Raw genomic sequence first — 18,927 nt, 5'->3', positions numbered from 1 at the left:
GTAATGCAATGCAATTCAACTTGTATGGGCAAAACATAAAGACCAGTGACAACTCTAAGAGCTAAATTACACTGAAATAAGCTTGAATTTTTATTCTTGATTTTTCCCAGCAGCTTTTCTTAAGGAACTAAAAGAGAACATTTAGAAACATGCACAATATAGAGTCTGCTTGAAAATCTGCAGGGAAATGAAAATACGATATCCCACCAAACTGGCAGTGGCTCAAATTGTGTTTCTGCAAGACTAATGAAATGAGAAATGTTGTTTCAAGCTTCATGCCATGTCAGACAATATAAAACTAAAAAATGCCCTTGAGTTAATCAGAACAGTCTATTCAGCATAATTTACCCATTCCAAAAGGTGATTGAACAGGCTGGAAATAATGGTGTGCTGGTAGGCTTGCTATGGATAATATCACAGATTTAATTACTGAATTAGTAGGCAACTACATAAAATCTCCATAGCCTATGGGGGAAAATAATAATTAAAAAAAAAAAAAAGTCGATTTAGCCAAAATCATATGCTTTTGTTATTTTTAAGCACAAGTTATTAAGTGTTTCTTCCATGTTTTGTAGGAATTTAGATGAAGGAAGCCATTAACAGTATCTTCTTGTCATCCTAGAGCAGAATTTATGAAGTTACCTGTTACATACTAGAAATTAAATACACTGCAGAAGACAGAAGGGAGAGGGAGATAAATCTTGCCTGGAAAAAGATTGATATATTTGCTGCTTTCTGCTTGCCATACCTTATACTATAGGTTCTATTTAAAAACATAAATTCTAAAATCCTTTTCTTTCACTGTAGAAGCTGCCATCTCTTGATATGAGGGGATCCTTAACTTCAGCAACAGTTCAACATAAAGAACCCTTCTGTTAATCACTGTCATTTTTTTCTCCTTGAACATTTCAGTTCTCAGAGGTCATTAATATAATTATAGAGGTTATTTAATTGATGTTGATCATGTCCACCAAGTTCCCTGCAGTGACACTTACCAGGCATTCTCCTGTGATGTCATCACACAATTCTGCATGACCAAAGCATGTACATGGTGCACAGACTCCACCAAAAATTGTGCCATTCACACGCCTGTGTCGAGGCCAGCAAGACTGCAAGGTAGATAAAAACATTAAACTCTCACTTGAACAGGGAAAATAATGGGATTTTTTAAATATGGTTGAATTTCACACCTGCACACACAAAAACATTCTTTTCTGATTAGTAACAATAGCAGAATTTCTCTAGAAAGTTGCTTTTCCTGGTGCTGTGGCTTTGCAATGACCTTAGACTTCTTGGCAGGTGTGAGATTAGAGGAAGCCTGAACTTAATAATTATTTTGAAATGGTAAAATAAAGCAGAGAAATGAAGAACTGAAATATGACAGCATCAAAGCAAGAGGTACAGATTGGAAAATAACCAGAAGGCAAAATGCTGAAGGAGAAAAAAAGGTTGGAAGAAAACCTCAGAACAACAAACAATTTTTCTGAGAAGTTCAGCTGCAAAGAGCAATTAAAATCCCATTTAGTCTTTCTTTTTGGGGTCTAACAAAAGGCTACACTGAAATAAAGCATAAAAACAAAGCCAACCTCTTATTTACAAATTCTGCTTCTGAAACGATAGCCAATTCCCTTTAAAAAGAATCTCTGATGTTTTATTTTTTAAATGTTAAATTCAGATCAATATTAAATGCATGGCCAGGTTTTTCCTTAGGAAAGGTGACATCGTACAACTGTGATTCATCAGCAAAAATTCAGCTATTTCATTTCTACATAATAAGATGTCAAGCAGCAGTCTTCCTTAATATATATCTATCTCACAAATGGCTTTATAGTTTTTGCAAACTATCTTTCCTCAATAAGACTGCTCATGTGATCTAAGGATTTTGCATAATATAATAAAGTGCATGACAGAGTGCTGACCTTCAAAAGCACCTGGCTAATACACAGAGAAAGTTTGGTAGTGATAGAATACTAAAAGTATCATTTAATAAAGAAAATCTATTCCCCTTCACAGACGTTCTCCAAAAAGGTTAACATGAAAATTCTCCTTTACAAAAATAGACAGTCTCTTTTTGTCTTACTCCTGAAAAGCATGAAAATAATTTGAAGACGAAATTAATCGATTCTTTTTAAAAACCATTTCAAAACCTGAGACATTATCCTTGTTTTTCCTTCTTCTCATTCTAAAAACTCCCATAAATAATAAAAAAATACAATTCAGAAATTATAAGAACTAGAAAACAAAAACAGGTAAAAGAAATTGCCCTGTAGAGGCATGTAGTGATAGGACAAAGGGTAATGGCTTTAAACTGGAAGAGGAGAGATTCAGATTAGACATTACAAAAAATTCTTTACTGTGAAGGTGGTGAGACACTGGAACAAGTTGCCCAGGGAAGTTGTGAGTGCCCCCTCCTTGGAAGTGTTCAAGGCCAGGTTGGACAGGGCTCTGAGCAACCTGGTCTAGTGGGACGTGTCCCTGCCCATGGCTGGGGGCTTGGAACTAGATGATCTTTATTACCCTTCCAACCCAAACCATTCTATAACAATTTTATTTTATTAGAATCTTGTAGAAAATTTATTCAAAATTTGTGTAATTGAATAATCTCATAAGAGGCAGCATATATTCAATGGGATTGGTTGCCTTCTGAAGGCTGATCATGCCAAAATGTCCACAGCAAGAAAATAAGTAAATAATGGTTGGTTTCAGTGCTGCAGCTTCTATGCCATGTACCACAGCACCATTATGCAGGAAACAAACACAGGTATTAAATTAAATTAAGAACAGAAAATAAGACTGAAAACCTGCATTAAATCAGTAAAAATGGAAGTCTGCTAGGTTGAAACTGGGAGAAGCAAAGCGCTGGACAAGGCCAAAAGTATTTAGAAGAAACAAATATGGTGTTCTAAAAAAAAAAATTAATTAAAAAAAATCACATTTTCAATGTATCTTTCTGTACTTTCTCCACTGTCAGTTCACCTGGAAATGTAAAACTTCAGTGTTTTTTTGTGTTTTTTTTTCTTGCTTGTCCTTGTTATAAAAAGCACAACCCATGTACTCAGAACACTAAAATATTTTGCCTTTTTTTTTTTTTTCTATAAAGCACATCTGTTCAATGCATATCATATGTTGAACCTCTGCTACAAAAGACTACTGAAAAATTAATTCAGTGAATAAAGGCATGGAAAGTAAAATATACTGTGTAATTGTTATCACAAGATAGGCCAGCTTTGTAAAAAAATGTTCTGTTTTGAGGGTTTTTTTTCTTTCTACACCATTTTGAAAATGATAGGAATATCCATTCATTCCTTCAGGCCTTCCTTCTACATTAGTTTATCCAGCCCCAGTAAAAAGCAACCACATTTGGCATGAAACTAGACTCTAAGCCCTAAATATCACATATAAGCATGGAAGATTTAAAAGAAAAAGAGAGTTGACAAGCAAATGCCTAGAGTGCCTGTGTAAATGGCATACTGTTTGTAGTTTTGTGAAGCAGAGCATCTTGGTGTTTGAAACTATATCCTTAAAGGCAAAGCTTTTGAAGAATTGTTTTTTTGGCTTCTAGTTACCCCAAGCTATGCCCACATGAGCTAGTTAATGACATGTATACTTGTATGAACACATTCTGTGTGAACTAATGAATTTGTTAGGAAAGTCAGTATTTTCTGAGCAGGTGTGTATGTTATTATCTGTAACAGGACCAACTAAAGTGAAACAATCCTCACAAGAGCACACATGCAATCCTAAAAGGCTCCAAGGCAAACGGCAAAGCCCTCAGAAAGCAAAAGAAGAAACTCAACCACATTAACTCAAATAATTTGATCCAGCTTTGTTGTGCACAGGTCAGATAACTGCCATTTTCCTTCTAATTGTAACAGTTTCATTAATCTGTAATGCCAACTGGCCAAGGAGTATAAATACTGCTTCCATTTTCTTTTTGTTAACAGAAATGTCTTCACAACTTAGAAATCACCGTATTTCAGATTTCAAAAATTATCAAATACCACCTAAAAATAAAAGTAACTAGACAAGCTATACCAAATCCCTAATGGGAGCAGATGGCTCTTGCACTATTTTCTACCAACAAGGGCCATTGGCTGCCTACAACTATCACAGGGCCAGCACAATTGCTCTAGGGTGTATTGTGATACTCACCTCACACGAGGTACCATCATACCCTGGGGGACAGTCACATAACTCCACTGCAGATGCCACCTTTCTCCCAGAGGAAGCGTGGTCAGCAGCTTCAATGCTAACACTTTTTAGTCTGCATATAACATAAATAAAACAGTTAACATAGTAAATTAGGTGGAAGCATAAGTGCAGTGGGATGCAGCAAATGGTGTATAGTGACATTTGGTGGCTTGTTTATGTTTTCCTGTTTCAAAAGGAGGAGGTTTTCCTAGTAGACTATTTCTTCCTAAACTACATGTCTGTAGGCTTGTTACTACTTTTGTCCATCATGTGAGGGAGACTATGATCAGACACACATTGACAAAAATAGATGAAAAAAGTCTCACAGCAATGTAACAGTAGACGGAAGGCCACTCCTGGCCTGCAAGCCACAAGTGCCAGCTTGCTTTGTAGCTGTATATATAGCAAATTTACACTCAGCAGCATATTAAAAATGTATAAACCATTACTCCAGCTTTCTAAAACATTATATTGCTAAGTTATAGGGTATTTTTATTCTAGAGACTTGACCTCTGAAAAAGATTTCAGGTCTGTCCAAGTATTATGTACATGAAAGAAGAAAGTATGTACATGAAAGAAAAGTCTTCTACCATGTACCTTAGTTTCCCAAATAACAGAAGAGACAGAGTTGGAGAATTTTCAGTTTCATGAACAATCACCCTTAAAATATAAATGCTAGACATTTGCTAAACAGGCATTTTTTAGCTAAACAATGAACATGATTTTCATTCTAAAAAATATGGAAGCATGATGAGAGAGACAACAAAAGCATTTTGACAATCTTGCAGGTAGTATGCAAAACAGATGTACCTAATTTAACAGTATCTGTTTGGGGAACAAAATTGGGATTTGGGGATTTAATTCTTCTGAGAATTCAGAAGGACCATTAAGGCATTAGAGAGGCTCAATGACTTCCACTTTCAGCCAGCAAACCTAACAGAGTGTTTGATTACTAGAGCTACCTGAAAAGCCTCTTCAAAGTCTTTTTCAGTAGAAAATACCTTTCTATTCTGACATGCATTTATTTAAAGATAATACATTTTATTTGGAAAATGTAAAACAAATTTTTTCTCCTTCCATATTAAAGCATTTATCTGCTGCCAAAAAATCCTGAAAATTATATGGACAGCCTTGGATAAGAAAACATCCAAGAAAAATATTTTGTTGTTACTGCAGCGGTTGGAGGAAAGGTTAAGAAAGGATATTTCCTCCTTCAGTTTCAGGACTAATCTCAATAAGTCAGACATGAAAAGTAAGGAGAAAAAAAGGAAGCTGTCTGAAATTAGGGTGGGAGCTTCAGAAAAACTGAAATTACACCGTCCCCAGGGCTATGACTGGACTTTGAAAGGACAACTATTGTGGATTATGGAGTTAGAAACTTGTATCTAATTCAGTGATACTAGAACATCTGTAAAAGGTTCTTGAAAGTATTTTAAGAGAAGAACCCAAGTTACTATACGGATCTTCATTAAAATCTCTCTCACTTTACAATATCTCCCCTTTGCTCTACTGCTGCATGCTTATTTTGCAATCATCCATTTGAGTTTTCCTTACAGTAAGATAAACAATCTTTAGGATATTAGATATCAAATGGTGATTAATTGAGCTGTAAAAAAAATCTAACAATATAAGGAGAAAAATCTGTACACGAAGAAACAAGTTACTAGTAAAAGGCCAAGCTTTATTCATATAGTTTGAACTATGGCTAGTTTTCTCTCAGCACAGATCTTGGAACAAAGAGAGGCACTTACACACAGAAACATCCCCCCCAGTATTATCCCACATTTGTATTCACTGAAGTGTTCTAATTTTCATTACGTTGTGCTATTTGCTAAATGGGATTTTAATGTGTTTAACAGTTTTTAGCATTAACAGTTACTCAGTGAAGAAAGCTGCAGAGATTTTTTTCCTCCCATTTTGATGCTGCAACTTTGATTCCTTGGTGCCATTCTGCAGTCATTAAAATACATAATGCTGGCAGTAATGAGGCACTGGATCCTGGAGATGCATGAACAATCTGAGATTCGACATCGAGACCAGATATTTAAGCTGACTGTTACTGTCAGCAGGCAACTGTTGACTTCTAAAAACAAACTAGATTAAAAGGGAAGGGGACGTTTCAGGCAGTATCAGCATAGTTTACTGTCTGCTATGCCAGGCAGCTGAATCACATCAGCTACAAAAGGCACATGAAGTGCTGACCCAATCCTTGCTCATTTGTCTTGAAGCCAATTCTGCATATGGAAGAAAACCTTTGGCCTTTCCTTCCCTCTTTCTCCTTACATCTAGCAGTGATTCTATATGTGGTTGCAAATACTCCATTACCTTTAGCACCAGTTTCCAGTGACCATCTGAGTGTCTACAACACTCACCATTGGTGGCCACTCTGAATATTAAAACTGAAGAAAAAGTTTTAATAAAAGTTTAGTAATAGAAGTTTTTTTTTGAACCACAAGCTTTCCTTGAAGCAAAACCTAACAGTATTAGGTTAAACTAAATGATAAAATGTCTTTTTGTGGCCTGTTGCTTCTACCAGAGATGGAATTAGCTGCAACACTTTCGAAGATCTGTCAAGTTACAGAAGGATCTCAATTTAATCCCAGAAGCTGTAATCACTTTCAAATTGACTGCTACATTTCTGTGTTCTCATTTTTTATCTTACTTAATCATAGAATCACAAAGTGGTAGGGATTGGAAAGGACTTCTGGAGATCATGGAGTCCAACCACCCTGCCAGAGCAGCATCACTAAGAGCAGGTCACCCAGAAATGTATCCAGACTGGTCTTGAAAGTCTCCAGAGAGGGAGACTCCACAGCCTCCCTGGACAGCCTGTTCCAGTGGTCCATCATCAAAATGAAAGCCCACTTATTTGAGGAAGCTTCCTAATTGTGCCACAGAACAATAATAACATTCTAAGCATAAAGTTACCCAAAAATATTCTCAAAAACATGCTTGAGACAAACTCACCAATACTGCATTAACACTGTTTAGTTAAACTACTTGAAAGTGCTATTGATTAACTAATGTTTCTAGGAGGCTAAACTAAACAAAGGGAGAAAATATAATTTTTAAGCTCTTGTTAACTGGAGACACCTCTATTTAATTTTTAAAGTCTTTTTATACATCATTGCATGGAAGCTGCCTAGTCTTGCAATGCCTCCATTCTGGCCTCTTCTCAAGCACAGATTGTAACAGCACCCTTGGAAATCCTTACACATGTGGTGCCACCATCCATTTTGAGAACATTCAGTATTTGAATGAACAGGTTCCTTAATACAGCAATCTCTAATTAGTATGTTGCATAATTCTGCTGATGCTTTAGGGCAGAAATTGTCATTCATGAAGGACATAATAACCCTGTAATATTTCTGTCTCTCTGTCAGACCTTCTTTAGTCTCTCAGTGGAATATCCACCTGTCCACCTCACATACCTGTTTAAAAAACAATAAAACCCTCTCAAGTTCATAAGGTTTAGTTCTGCACTATTTCTTTGGCAAAAACATAATCAACAGAAGTCCTTAATCTGCCAAAGAATATCCTGTTCATTGGGTATGGACATTTTCCCTGCAATACTAAAGGAGCAGAATATAGTGAAGAATGTTGTTTTGCATGATCTTAGAGTTATGAGCACAGCTTTGCACCTGTTATGTCTTGGCATATGTGAAAGTCAAAGAGAATACAGAAAGTCAGAACTGAGACATACACTGAAAATCAGCAATATGCCTATAGCAAGAGATCATAAGCTGGGCTGCATGACAGTAGGTGCTGTTGCTGCTACATCATGTGACTGTGAGTATGCACTGTTCTAAGATTTAACTCCACCCAAGAAATCATGGGTAAAACTATGATTCCTACAATTAAATAAAAAAATGAAAAATCCAATTAATTTAATTGTGATTGGAATTTCACACTGTCCCCTCTGTCACACCAAACTGCAACGAGCACCCTGACAGAGCTCAATAAAATGTGTTTGCTTCAGAGAAAACTATTTTCAGAGACTTCTGGACATGCTGATGGTAATCACAGTAACACAGTAACCATTGCATTCCTCTCTGGTAAGAGACAACACAGAGATGTACTAATAATATAAAACCATTTCTAGCAACAAAGGCACTCTTCAAAATTACTTCAGACCTAGCCCCTTTTAAATTACTGTCATGAAGGGACCAACTTTCCCAACTGTAATGTCACTATATCTGAGAATATGGTGTCCACTAACCTGTGAAGCATAAATTATGTTTGTGCTGGAACTCTCCTTGAAGAATATTTCCAAGACATGTTTTCAGAAAGTTATGCATAACACACCACTAAAATGTTCCAAAGGCTGAATATGAACAAGACTGCAAAACAGGGAGGCATCACACATGACCAAATAGCTGAAGCAGTAGTCTAGGACACAGGAGGCCATGCACAGTCTTCCAAACATGCCACTGACAGGCCTGTCACTTCTTTCTTACAAGGCACAAAATACAGACTGAGCCAGTTCTACATGTGTGTGCTGACTGAGCTCTATGTTGTCATCTACAGTAGATCTGAACCATTCCACTTCCACTGTTTCACAGAAGAGGCAAGACAGAGCCATTACATGTCCAGCAATGCATTTTCTTCACAGATTTTAAATGCCTACCCAAGATTTTTTTTGTAGGAAAGCTCCCCTTCTCATTCTACTGCAAATGCTAGTACACAAATGCGTGTAAACAACTGACAGCTAAAGTTTGCATTTCCCATTATGCTTAGTAACACCTTTGGCCTTAACAAAGTCAATCATATCTCCTTTAAAACACCATTGCTTGAAAGACCTACTGTTCTCCTCAGAATTGCTCCTGCACTCCTTTAGTTTGTAAAATTTTAACTAATGGGGGTTTTAGATTTTATTTGAATGAGAACAGAGTGGAGGAACAGCACTCATTGAGCTCACACTAGTCTCAGCTGTAAGGTGTGGATTAATAGCTTCTGATGGTCTCACAGCACATAAAATATGAGTTCTGGCCTGGTGGTTTGACTCTCCTCTAACAGCAGGATGGGAAGGTGATGGGCCATGAAAGGTTTTCAAACTGGATGCAAGAAGATGCAAAACTGATGAGCAAACGAGCAAATTAAGAGACAGTTTAGCTCAAATTCAAAATACTTGTGATTCACAAATTTATTTACAGAGAGGTATTGTCCTGGTTTGAGCCAGGATGAAGCCAATTTTTCTTTTTACTGATTTTTTTTTTCCTTCAGTGAGCTTTCTTGTAACTAGCAACAGTGTGCTCTGCTAGGCTGATAAGACACTGGAATGTTTTTCTAACTACTGAGGCTTCAAGGCTGCACCTGCACTCTGCCGGCTCAGACACTATGGGGAGATCTGTGACCCCCCCCGTAGGAGGCTGAGTTAGACAGACAGCAAAATTGGCCAAAGATATTCCATTCCATATATCTACGTAAGCTCAAAGGAAGGTCAGAGATCACAGAAGACAACTTCCTTCCTTCTTCTTCTTCCCTTCTCTTCGGTCCATGGCCGGCGTCCAGGGAGGACTCTGCTCATCCATCACCGTCGACCCTTAGGCTCGAGATCTCGTGACCCCCATAACTCTCTGCTTTCTCCAGCAGCAGCTCCGGGATTCCTCGGGACTCTTCCCAGTTCAGGGAAGTGCTGTGGGAGTTGCTGCGGTGGGGGGAGGCGAGAGGCTTTTTGCCCATTCCTGAATATATTTGTATATAATTGTATATATTTTCTTGTATCATTCATTAGTATTTTAATTAAAGCTGTGTAGTTTAGTTTTCAATCCAGCCAAGTCTCTCTCTTTTTCTCTCTCTCCTTCCCTACCTGGGTTGGGGGGAGGGGGGATCGAGAGCATTGTTGTCGGACCTGAGTCAAACTGTGATATTAATTAACCACAGAAAGAGAAAGTGATTGAAGAAAGATTAGTTCTTCTTGCAGAGAAAAAATGCACACTGCCAAAGCTCAGATTAAAAAAACTGCTACTGTTGACACAACCTGCCTTTCAGTTTAGGATGTATTTTAATTACCTAAGTATTCAAATGATGATTGGATTGCTTAAGAAATTTCACAGTAGCAAAAACTGTGTTTATATTCTCAGGAAATAATCACTAATATGCTGCCAGCTCCCTCCATTCCACATGCCTTATGTTACTGAATCAAGTAATGTGTAAGTTAGAGAACATTTCAGGTTTCATACCTTGTGAATAAAACACTCCTGTGCAGTCAATTCCATTGCATTTGCATATTTAAAAAATATTATTTATGCCACCTAAATATTAATGTACAGACAGAGTGCAGTCACACAGTATCAGGAGAGAGGCTGTCTAGCCCACCTGGAGTATTTGCTCCTGCACTTATAAGAATCTTAAATGCAAGATGAGCTTTACAGGTTCAACCTCACTGCAGACACTGAGAGAGAACAACTGTGCTGTCTCACATAACATGTCTTTCATTTTATCAGAAGACTTAAGAGCATTCACACTAAATCAGTGGTTTTAAGCAGTCCCAGCAGCAACCTGACACAAATCAAGGGAAAGGCTTTGAGATTAGTCAGTTCTGTGTGTGGTACTGATTGAAAACATAGAAAACTCCCCTCAAGACACTTTTCCAGCTTAGAAACTTAGAATGTTACTCTCTGGTCCACTGTTAATGTGGCCCTTTATGCTCATTAAATGGGGAAAAAATATATAAGCAATATATAATCTCTTACTTCAACATGTCATTACTGCACTCCATGATTCTATTATATACATGGGAATTGCACTGTTCACAAAATAAACGTATTTATAGAACTGTCATCCATGCCTTAATAATCCATGTGAACTCATTTTCTTACAAGGCTGCTTCTTTATGTTGCCTCTCCTCCTCCAACATGAAAAAAATACTAACAATTGTTTGAAAGTGTAAACGAATGCTAGGAATTTCATTATAATAACTTTCTGTGTTTTAAATTACATCACCTTAGTTCTCTGAAAAGGGAAAATTAGTATTTTGAGAAGCTGACACGCTTCCTACATTCACCTGTAGATGGCATTCATCCCATAGCTGTATGTGGCTCTTAGGAGGATTCTCTTTACATTTGCAAGGATGGTCATGAATTCCCTCCTGCTGACTGGAACATCAGTACCATGCACAGAGAAAGATTCTGGTTTCAGGACAGTTTCTTCAGTGTGCTCTTCAGAAGGCTGCAGGTGAATCCCCTCTTTTGCAGTGCTGATTCTCAAGTCACCTCCCTTGATAGGGGCATGAGAGAGAGATATTTAAATATGAACAAAGTCAGGAAAAAGCTCTATCTGTAGCCATCTGGCACATAAGATCTATTGAATAATATATTTGAAAATAATAATAAATATCAAGAATAACATTCACCTTTCTTAAGCCTGAAATGGGCTTGCCTGATAAAGTTGAAAGCCAGTGTAGAAGAATGTTTAGGTTACTCAGCTAAAACCTAGTGCCACGGCTTTGCAAAAGCAAAAGCTTCATTCAACATCAGGCTGTGCATAAACAGGGCTTCTGAAAGGATCTGAAAGTGTTTTCTCAAAGCACTAATTATTTTATTTCTTCATTCTTCCTGATGAACTGGAAGAATATGGTTTTATAAGCCAGTGCAATACTGACAGAGGCTCCTTTTGAGATACTGAAATTTTCAGTTCTCTAAAGAGTGTCTGTTTTCTAATACTATAAGTTAGCTGGAAGTATGTGCACCCTGGTGTTTTGTGGCATCAACCACCAGGCTCCATGCTGAACATTTAAAGAAGCAGACAATTTTCTTCTGTTAGTTGGGGTTTTGGGTTTTTGTTGTGGATTTTTTATTTGTTTTGGTTTTGTTGTGGTTTTTTGGTGTTTTTTGTTGTTTGTTGTTGTTTTTTTTTCTGAAAATACAATCACTTTACCTCTATTATTACATCAGATTGAACCATTAATTGAGCTGTCTCTTCTTCCTCTGTGAAGTCATAGGAGACTGTAAATTTCAGATGTCCTCCAGCAGCTGCTACCTGGGGAGAAAAACAATACAAAAAATTGCAATTGATTGAAAGAAAACAGACAATAAGCAGTTGGGGAAAGCTTTCTTCAGTGTCAGTATTTCCCAGAAATGGACTTCTAGTGTTGCAAAACCATATGCAGATACCTGGGGATTACAGCTCTATGGAGCATTCCCTTCTCACTCAACCATCTAGAAATCATCCATAGTAATTTTCTTTTTCTATGCCTGTAGAAGTCTGCAAATTCCTTAAACACATGGACTAACAAAGTAATCAGAAACAGATCTGAAATCTATGCACATTTTCACTTGACACTGACAGTTACATGGTCATCCTTGAGGCTGGGCCTCTACATCAGCAGCCTTAGCAATCTTTAGAAGATTCAGTAACTTTGGTTTTATTGATGGGGCAAACTACCAAAAAAAGAAAAAAGCCCAGTGATGTTTTTCTTAGAGTGAACTCTAAACTAAAACAATGTAAGAATCTTCCCTCCTGGAGTCAAATAAATTTACTTTAAAAAGAATGCTCCAGCCCTTTCTCTCAGTTGGACTCAGCATGCAATGTGAGAAGTCAATAACTGACTGAGTCAGCCTCTCATGTCATGCCAATATATTTTCTCTATGTTCTTTCAACCCCCGAAACCATGGCACTGACACTAGCCTTTCCATGAAAAAGAGAAAAAATTGATCAGTTTTAGGATGTAGTTTTTAGGTTTTACTTTTTCCCAACTACTAAACTTTTACTTCAGTAAATGAAAATCCCACTCAGGCAATTGATAGATGATACAAGAAAAAAAAAAAAAAAAAAAAAAAAAAGAAAATTTTTTATTTAAAAACCAATGATACAAAAAAAAAAAAAAAAAAAAAAAAAAAAAGGAAATGTTCTGATTTAAAATCAATGCAGATAGAGAAGCAGTCAACAATGCCAATTTTGACCAAAAATCTCTTAGAAAGAAGAAGACAAACAGATAATAGTTAAGAGAAAGCAACCAGATGGAGACTTCTAAAACATAACCAATGGGTAACACTAGAGGAAAGAGGAAGAATTGACTAAAAGACTGGAAAAATGAAATAATCATCTTGGTTTTCCTGTGGAAACTGCAAGCAAGGCATGAGAAGATTCAGCTTGAGTACACAGAAAGCTTTCTGACTGTAAGGATGGTCAAAACAATCTCAAGTGGCTTGAAAATGCTATTGTGTTCCTTCATTAAATGTTTAAATGCAGTTCAAGAATGTCACAGATACTCTAGTTATGATGCCTAAGAGTTGCAATATGACTAAGAAGTCTCTTGAGGTCTCTGCTAGGCAAAGCAGTCTGAGTTTCATGGTTGCAACTGCCAAGATTTGCATATCAAAACCAGGATCACACACTGAAGTCAAGGTCCCAAAATGGCACTTACCAGAGAGAAAAACTGGTAGTTCAGAATAAATATTTACCTTGTGTGCTGTATAATACCAATGTAGATTAGAAAAAAATCCAAACTTACATAAACTATAAAATACTACTTCTTTCATTGTTTATGAAGGTAATTTTCTTTCTCTGTATACTGAAATTAAAAGTTCACACACAGGCAAAAGAATTCAGAGGTCAATCCATGTGCTGCACAAACAATTATTTCTCATGTAGTGTAAAACCACTTTTCACTGAATTTTTAATACAAGGGCAATACAGAAGTTAGGCACCTGTGAGATCCCTTCATTTTGATGTTGTCCTCTGTATCACTTGAAGATTCAGAGTTCTGCCTCAAGGATTGTCAGCTGAGGCCATATCAACACCAAAGACAGCAGAGCATAAATGTTTGCCTGCTGGTGACAAAGGTGTGTTATGTACTGTTGAGACAAGAATAGCTGACTAAAAATGTCAAGTAAGTTCCACAGAATTTCCTTTATCTCTCCCACCTGCTTTTAGAATAGTATATCCAATATTTCTTCCCAGCTCAGGAGGCAGAATCTATGTGTTCAAGTCATAAATTCCCCAAGAAGTACAAGTATAGGAGAGATAAATCACCACTATCTCAGTTCTAATCCACCAAGTTTCTGGCAGATGGTTAATTTTGTTGGTTGTTCATAATACTTCTAGTATTATGTTTTATGTTATTAAAGTGTATAACACAAAAGAAGACAAGACTGGTTATGGCATCCTGACAGTTGTATTCAGGGTCAGCCAAAACCCTCTGAAGCAGGGTTGATGGCTTCCTTTCCTGTGAACACATGGGCATCCTAAACAGGAAGAATGACAAATGGCAGAAGGAAGCACTCAATACTACCTTCTGTAAATCATGTTTTGAGCAATGCTTTGAGGCTTTGAGCAACTTGGTCTAGTGGGAGGTGCCCCTGCCCATGTCAGGGGTTGGAGCCAGATGATCTTTAAGGTCTCTTCCAACCCAAATCATTCTGATTCTGTTATGCCTGTCACACTAAAACAATTTTTAAATTAAGACAAGTGATAGTGAACCACAAGTAGTTACAACATTGAAAACAAACAGCATTGCTACAAATATTTTTAAAGCCACAGATGAGGAAAGCTTGGATCTCTTTAGATGGAATTCAAATTCCAGAAGTCTTTCTCCTCCCATTCATGAATTAGATGATTATGACGCTCTTGAGTGGAAGACAGATGGAATATAACAGGGCATCTGATACCACCCTATGTGGCTACATGTAGACAACTGAAATAAGTCCCTTGTACAGTCAAAGGAATCTAGAAAGTGGCTGCTACATGGTTTCCCAATGATGGATGACTTTCAAATCTCTTCACTTTGTATTTGTATTTTTAAAAGTAAATCAGAAGACATAAAACATATTTCACAAGTAAGTACTACACACTAAATGTATTATTGAAATAAAATATATGCTCCTTGCTTATATGTTTAGTAGCAAAAGCTGTATCAGAATGGATTTAGCTCAAAGAGGATTTGATCTTAGGCCTAATGCAAGAGTATGTGACACCTTCAAAAGCAAAAAAAAATATTATTGCATTAAACTAGATTTAGACCAATACTCATTCAACACCAGACTTTAGAAATGAGCAAAATAAAAAGCATCAACAAATATCAAGAAGTTGGACAGTCTTTTCCCTCTTCACTGTTAGTAGTTCTAGCAGAAATATAGTCACTGTCATGGTATATTAGAGTGAAATTAATTGCAGAGAGAGTTAATATTAGACCAACACAGCTGCAATACAGCTATAGAAAGGTGACACAATTTTGGAAACAAGAACTCTGCTTTGTATTACATTTTTGTATACATAGACATACAATTATAACTACACCAAGTGAAAAAATGACACCAGAAAATCAATTAAATAAATAAATAAATAGAGAAGTCAATAAATAAAACAAACTTACAAACTGGCAGAACATGTCAGTGGAGAAAGCTAACACATATACTTCTGAATACAAAACAAAGGAGGAGTCTCACAGCAAGATACTGATAGTAACTGAGGCTTTTAAGGGATAATGTTCTCTTATCCTGAAGTTATCCCCCCAAAAAAACAAACAAACAAACAAACAAACATACAAACAAAAAACATTTGTTTCCTGATATGCTTCTAATCCACCAAGTTTCTGGCAGATGGTTAATTTTGTTGGTTGTTCATAATACTTCTAGTATTATGTTTTATGTTATTAAAGTGTATAACACAAAAGAAGACAAGACTGGTTATGGCATCCTGACAGTTGTATTCAGGGTCAGCCAAAACCCTCTGAAGCAGGGTTGATGGCTTCCTTTCCTGTGAACACATGGGCATCCTAAACAGGAAGAATGACAAATGGCAGAAGGAAGCACTCAATACTACCTTCTGTAAATCATGTTTTGAGCAATGCTTTGAGGCTTTGAGCAACTTGGTCTAGTGGGAGGTGCCCCTGCCCATGTCAGGGGTTGGAGCCAGATGATCTTTAAGGTCTCTTCCAACCCAAATCATTCTGATTCTGTTATGCCTGTCACACTAAAACAATTTTTAAATTAAGACAAGTGATAGTGAACCACAAGTAGTTACAACATTGAAAACAAACAGCATTGCTACAAATATTTTTAAAGCCACAGATGAGGAAAGCTTGGATCTCTTTAGATGGAATTCAAATTCCAGAAGTCTTTCTCCTCCCATTCATGAATTAGATGATTATGACGCTCTTGAGTGGAAGACAGATGGAATATAACAGGGCATCTGATACCACCCTATGTGGCTACATGTAGACAACTGAAATAAGTCCCTTGTACAGTCAAAGGAATCTAGAAAGTGGCTGCTACATGGTTTCCCAATGATGGATGACTTTCAAATCTCTTCACTTTGTATTTGTATTTTTAAAAGTAAATCAGAAGACATAAAACATATTTCACAAGTAAGTACTACACACTAAATGTATTATTGAAATAAAATATATGCTCCTTGCTTATATGTTTAGTAGCAAAAGCTGTATCAGAATGGATTTAGCTCAAAGAGGATTTGATCTTAGGCCTAATGCAAGAGTATGTGACACCTTCAAAAGCAAAAAAAAATATTATTGCATTAAACTAGATTTAGACCAATACTCATTCAACACCAGACTTTAGAAATGAGCAAAATAAAAAGCATCAACAAATATCAAGAAGTTGGACAGTCTTTTCCCTCTTCACTGTTAGTAGTTCTAGCAGAAATATAGTCACTGTCATGGTATATTAGAGTGAAATTAATTGCAGAGAGAGTTAATATTAGACCAACACAGCTGCAATACAGCTATAGAAAGGTGACACAATTTTGGAAACAAGAACTCTGCTTTGTATTACATTTTTGTATACATAGACATACAATTATAACTACACCAAGTGAAAAAATGACACCAGAAAATCAATTAAATAAATAAATAAATAGAGAAGTCAATAAATAAAACAAACTTACAAACTGGCAGAACATGTCAGTGGAGAAAGCTAACACATATACTTCTGAATACAAAACAAAGGAGGAGTCTCACAGCAAGATACTGATAGTAACTGAGGCTTTTAAGGGATAATGTTCTCTTATCCTGAAGTTATCCCCCCAAAACAAACAAACAAACAAACGAACATACAAACAAAAAACATTTGTTTCCTGATATGCCTATAAATGTTCTTTTGCTTGCTGTCAAGATGATGAGAAATGACGCAGATGCCCACTCCATCTTCCAGTGGCTATGTGGTAGTCCTGATGGCAGTAGCTAAACCAGATACAGTACTTAAGGTAATGAAACCATATTATATACAGCTTAACATTCTCTACTAGCATTCTTGAGCTGAATAATGTTTCATGTATACCAATGGCTAAGGGTCTAGCCAGCACTGTCAGTGCAGAAGGGAATGGACAAAGGGCTGCTTTTCTTAAGTTACTTATGTTTAAGGAAATAGTTCATTATTAATCCAGCTCTCAACTGGATTGTTATCTTCTTTATGAAAAAGTACCAGCTGTAAAGTTATGATATTTCATTGAGTTTTGCTGATCCAGTCCTCGTGCTGGTCATAGGGTGAGAGAAGGCAGGGACTAGAAAAGAATTCCCACAGAACATTCACCAAGAAAGCATCAAACTTTTATTAATTTAGTAACACCTCTCAGTAATGGTTGCATGTTTTAGTTCTACTCAAGATCCAATTAGAGATTAAATAGACTTTAGTGTCTTAGACAGACTTGAATTTAGATAGGATACATAAGCTCTTCTGAGGCATTATAGTAATATTTCTGATAAAGAAGGGAGCAGAATAATTCTCTTTCCATTTGAATGACAGTATAGTTTTGGCTAGCTTTAAAAAAATGCCAGAGTTTTCTTCATAGACAAGTAATTTTTTTCCCCTGAAAGAATGGGCTCTTTTCCTCATTTCTCTGCCACCACGAGGTCACAATCCTACAGTTTCCTTGCTTAATTACACTCAGAATACTTCTATATACATTGTATAAATTGATGCTACATTCTACTTAAATTAAGTTATTCAGAATATTGCCCCAGAGAAGTTAATGGAAAAAGGAGGGAATAAGCTTATATGAAGTAGCCTGACTAATACATCTCCTGGTTCAATTGCTTTCCATGAGTGTTTTTCTACAACACTGAATCACTCAAAGGGGAAACTGAGCATTTCAAACCTCTCCCTGTCACCTCCAGTTTCTTGAAACAGACCACCCTGATAACCAGGTCACACTATAGATTTCCAAGTCATTCTTTTCTGCAATCTTATCAAGAAAGTTATGACACAGCCTCTTTAATTTTTAGTTATGATCCTACATTTTAGTTCTGATCCTATGTAAAGGCAGAGTTGAGGCAAAGATAAAAGAATTCTTTTCAGTGTAGGCACTTATTTAATCACAAAATGTCTTCAATGTGTAAGCTATATGCTTAGAAATCGCTGAGCAAGATAAAAAGCATATCAGTGAGAAAACATTCATTTGGTCTGCCTCAAACAACACTTACGGATAATGAAAAAAAAAAAAATCCTTAAAAATACATTGTGTAAGACCTTCTTCCTTCATACATTGGAAAATGGAACAACACATCTGCAATAAACCTGAATATTTAAGTTTCCCAGCAATGAAACGAACCGTAAGACCTATGGCTTTAATTTTTTTCCTCTGTGTGAATGTTTTCTGCTGAAGAGGTAGATGATACCTGTCCACAAAGCAAGCACAACTGATGGGTAGCAACCAAAATGCTGCCAAATTCTACCACATATGTACCATGACTAAGTCGCTTTCATTTATTTTACATCAATATTTGGACTACGGACTACTCAGATCCTTTCCAGAACATATATTAGTCTCAGTTACAGCAAA

At 36.6% G+C, this 18,927-nt stretch overlaps 1 protein-coding gene across 1 annotated transcript in view; it reads right to left on the bottom strand.

Annotated features, from left to right (window-relative positions):
- The window catches only part of LAMA2 (laminin, alpha 2), a 283,511-nt gene that overhangs the window by 156,318 nt on the left and 108,266 nt on the right, over positions 1–18,927 (bottom strand). Inside the window, exons 13-16 of the mRNA XM_009999216.1 lie at positions 12,070–12,171; positions 11,198–11,409; positions 4,153–4,264; positions 996–1,109 (exon numbers count right to left, since the gene is read on the bottom strand). Coding sequence (XP_009997518.1) covers positions 996–1,109; positions 4,153–4,264; positions 11,198–11,409; positions 12,070–12,171 — 540 coding nt within the window. The remainder of the gene's footprint in view (positions 1–995; positions 1,110–4,152; positions 4,265–11,197; positions 11,410–12,069; positions 12,172–18,927) is intronic.

This window comes from Chaetura pelagica, unplaced genomic scaffold (genome assembly GCF_000747805.2).
Source record: "Chaetura pelagica isolate M959 unplaced genomic scaffold, ChaPel_1.0 scaffold90, whole genome shotgun sequence".
NCBI classification, from domain to species: domain Eukaryota; kingdom Metazoa; phylum Chordata; class Aves; order Apodiformes; family Apodidae; genus Chaetura; species Chaetura pelagica.
This window is presented reverse-complemented; position numbering and strand designations above follow the sequence as displayed.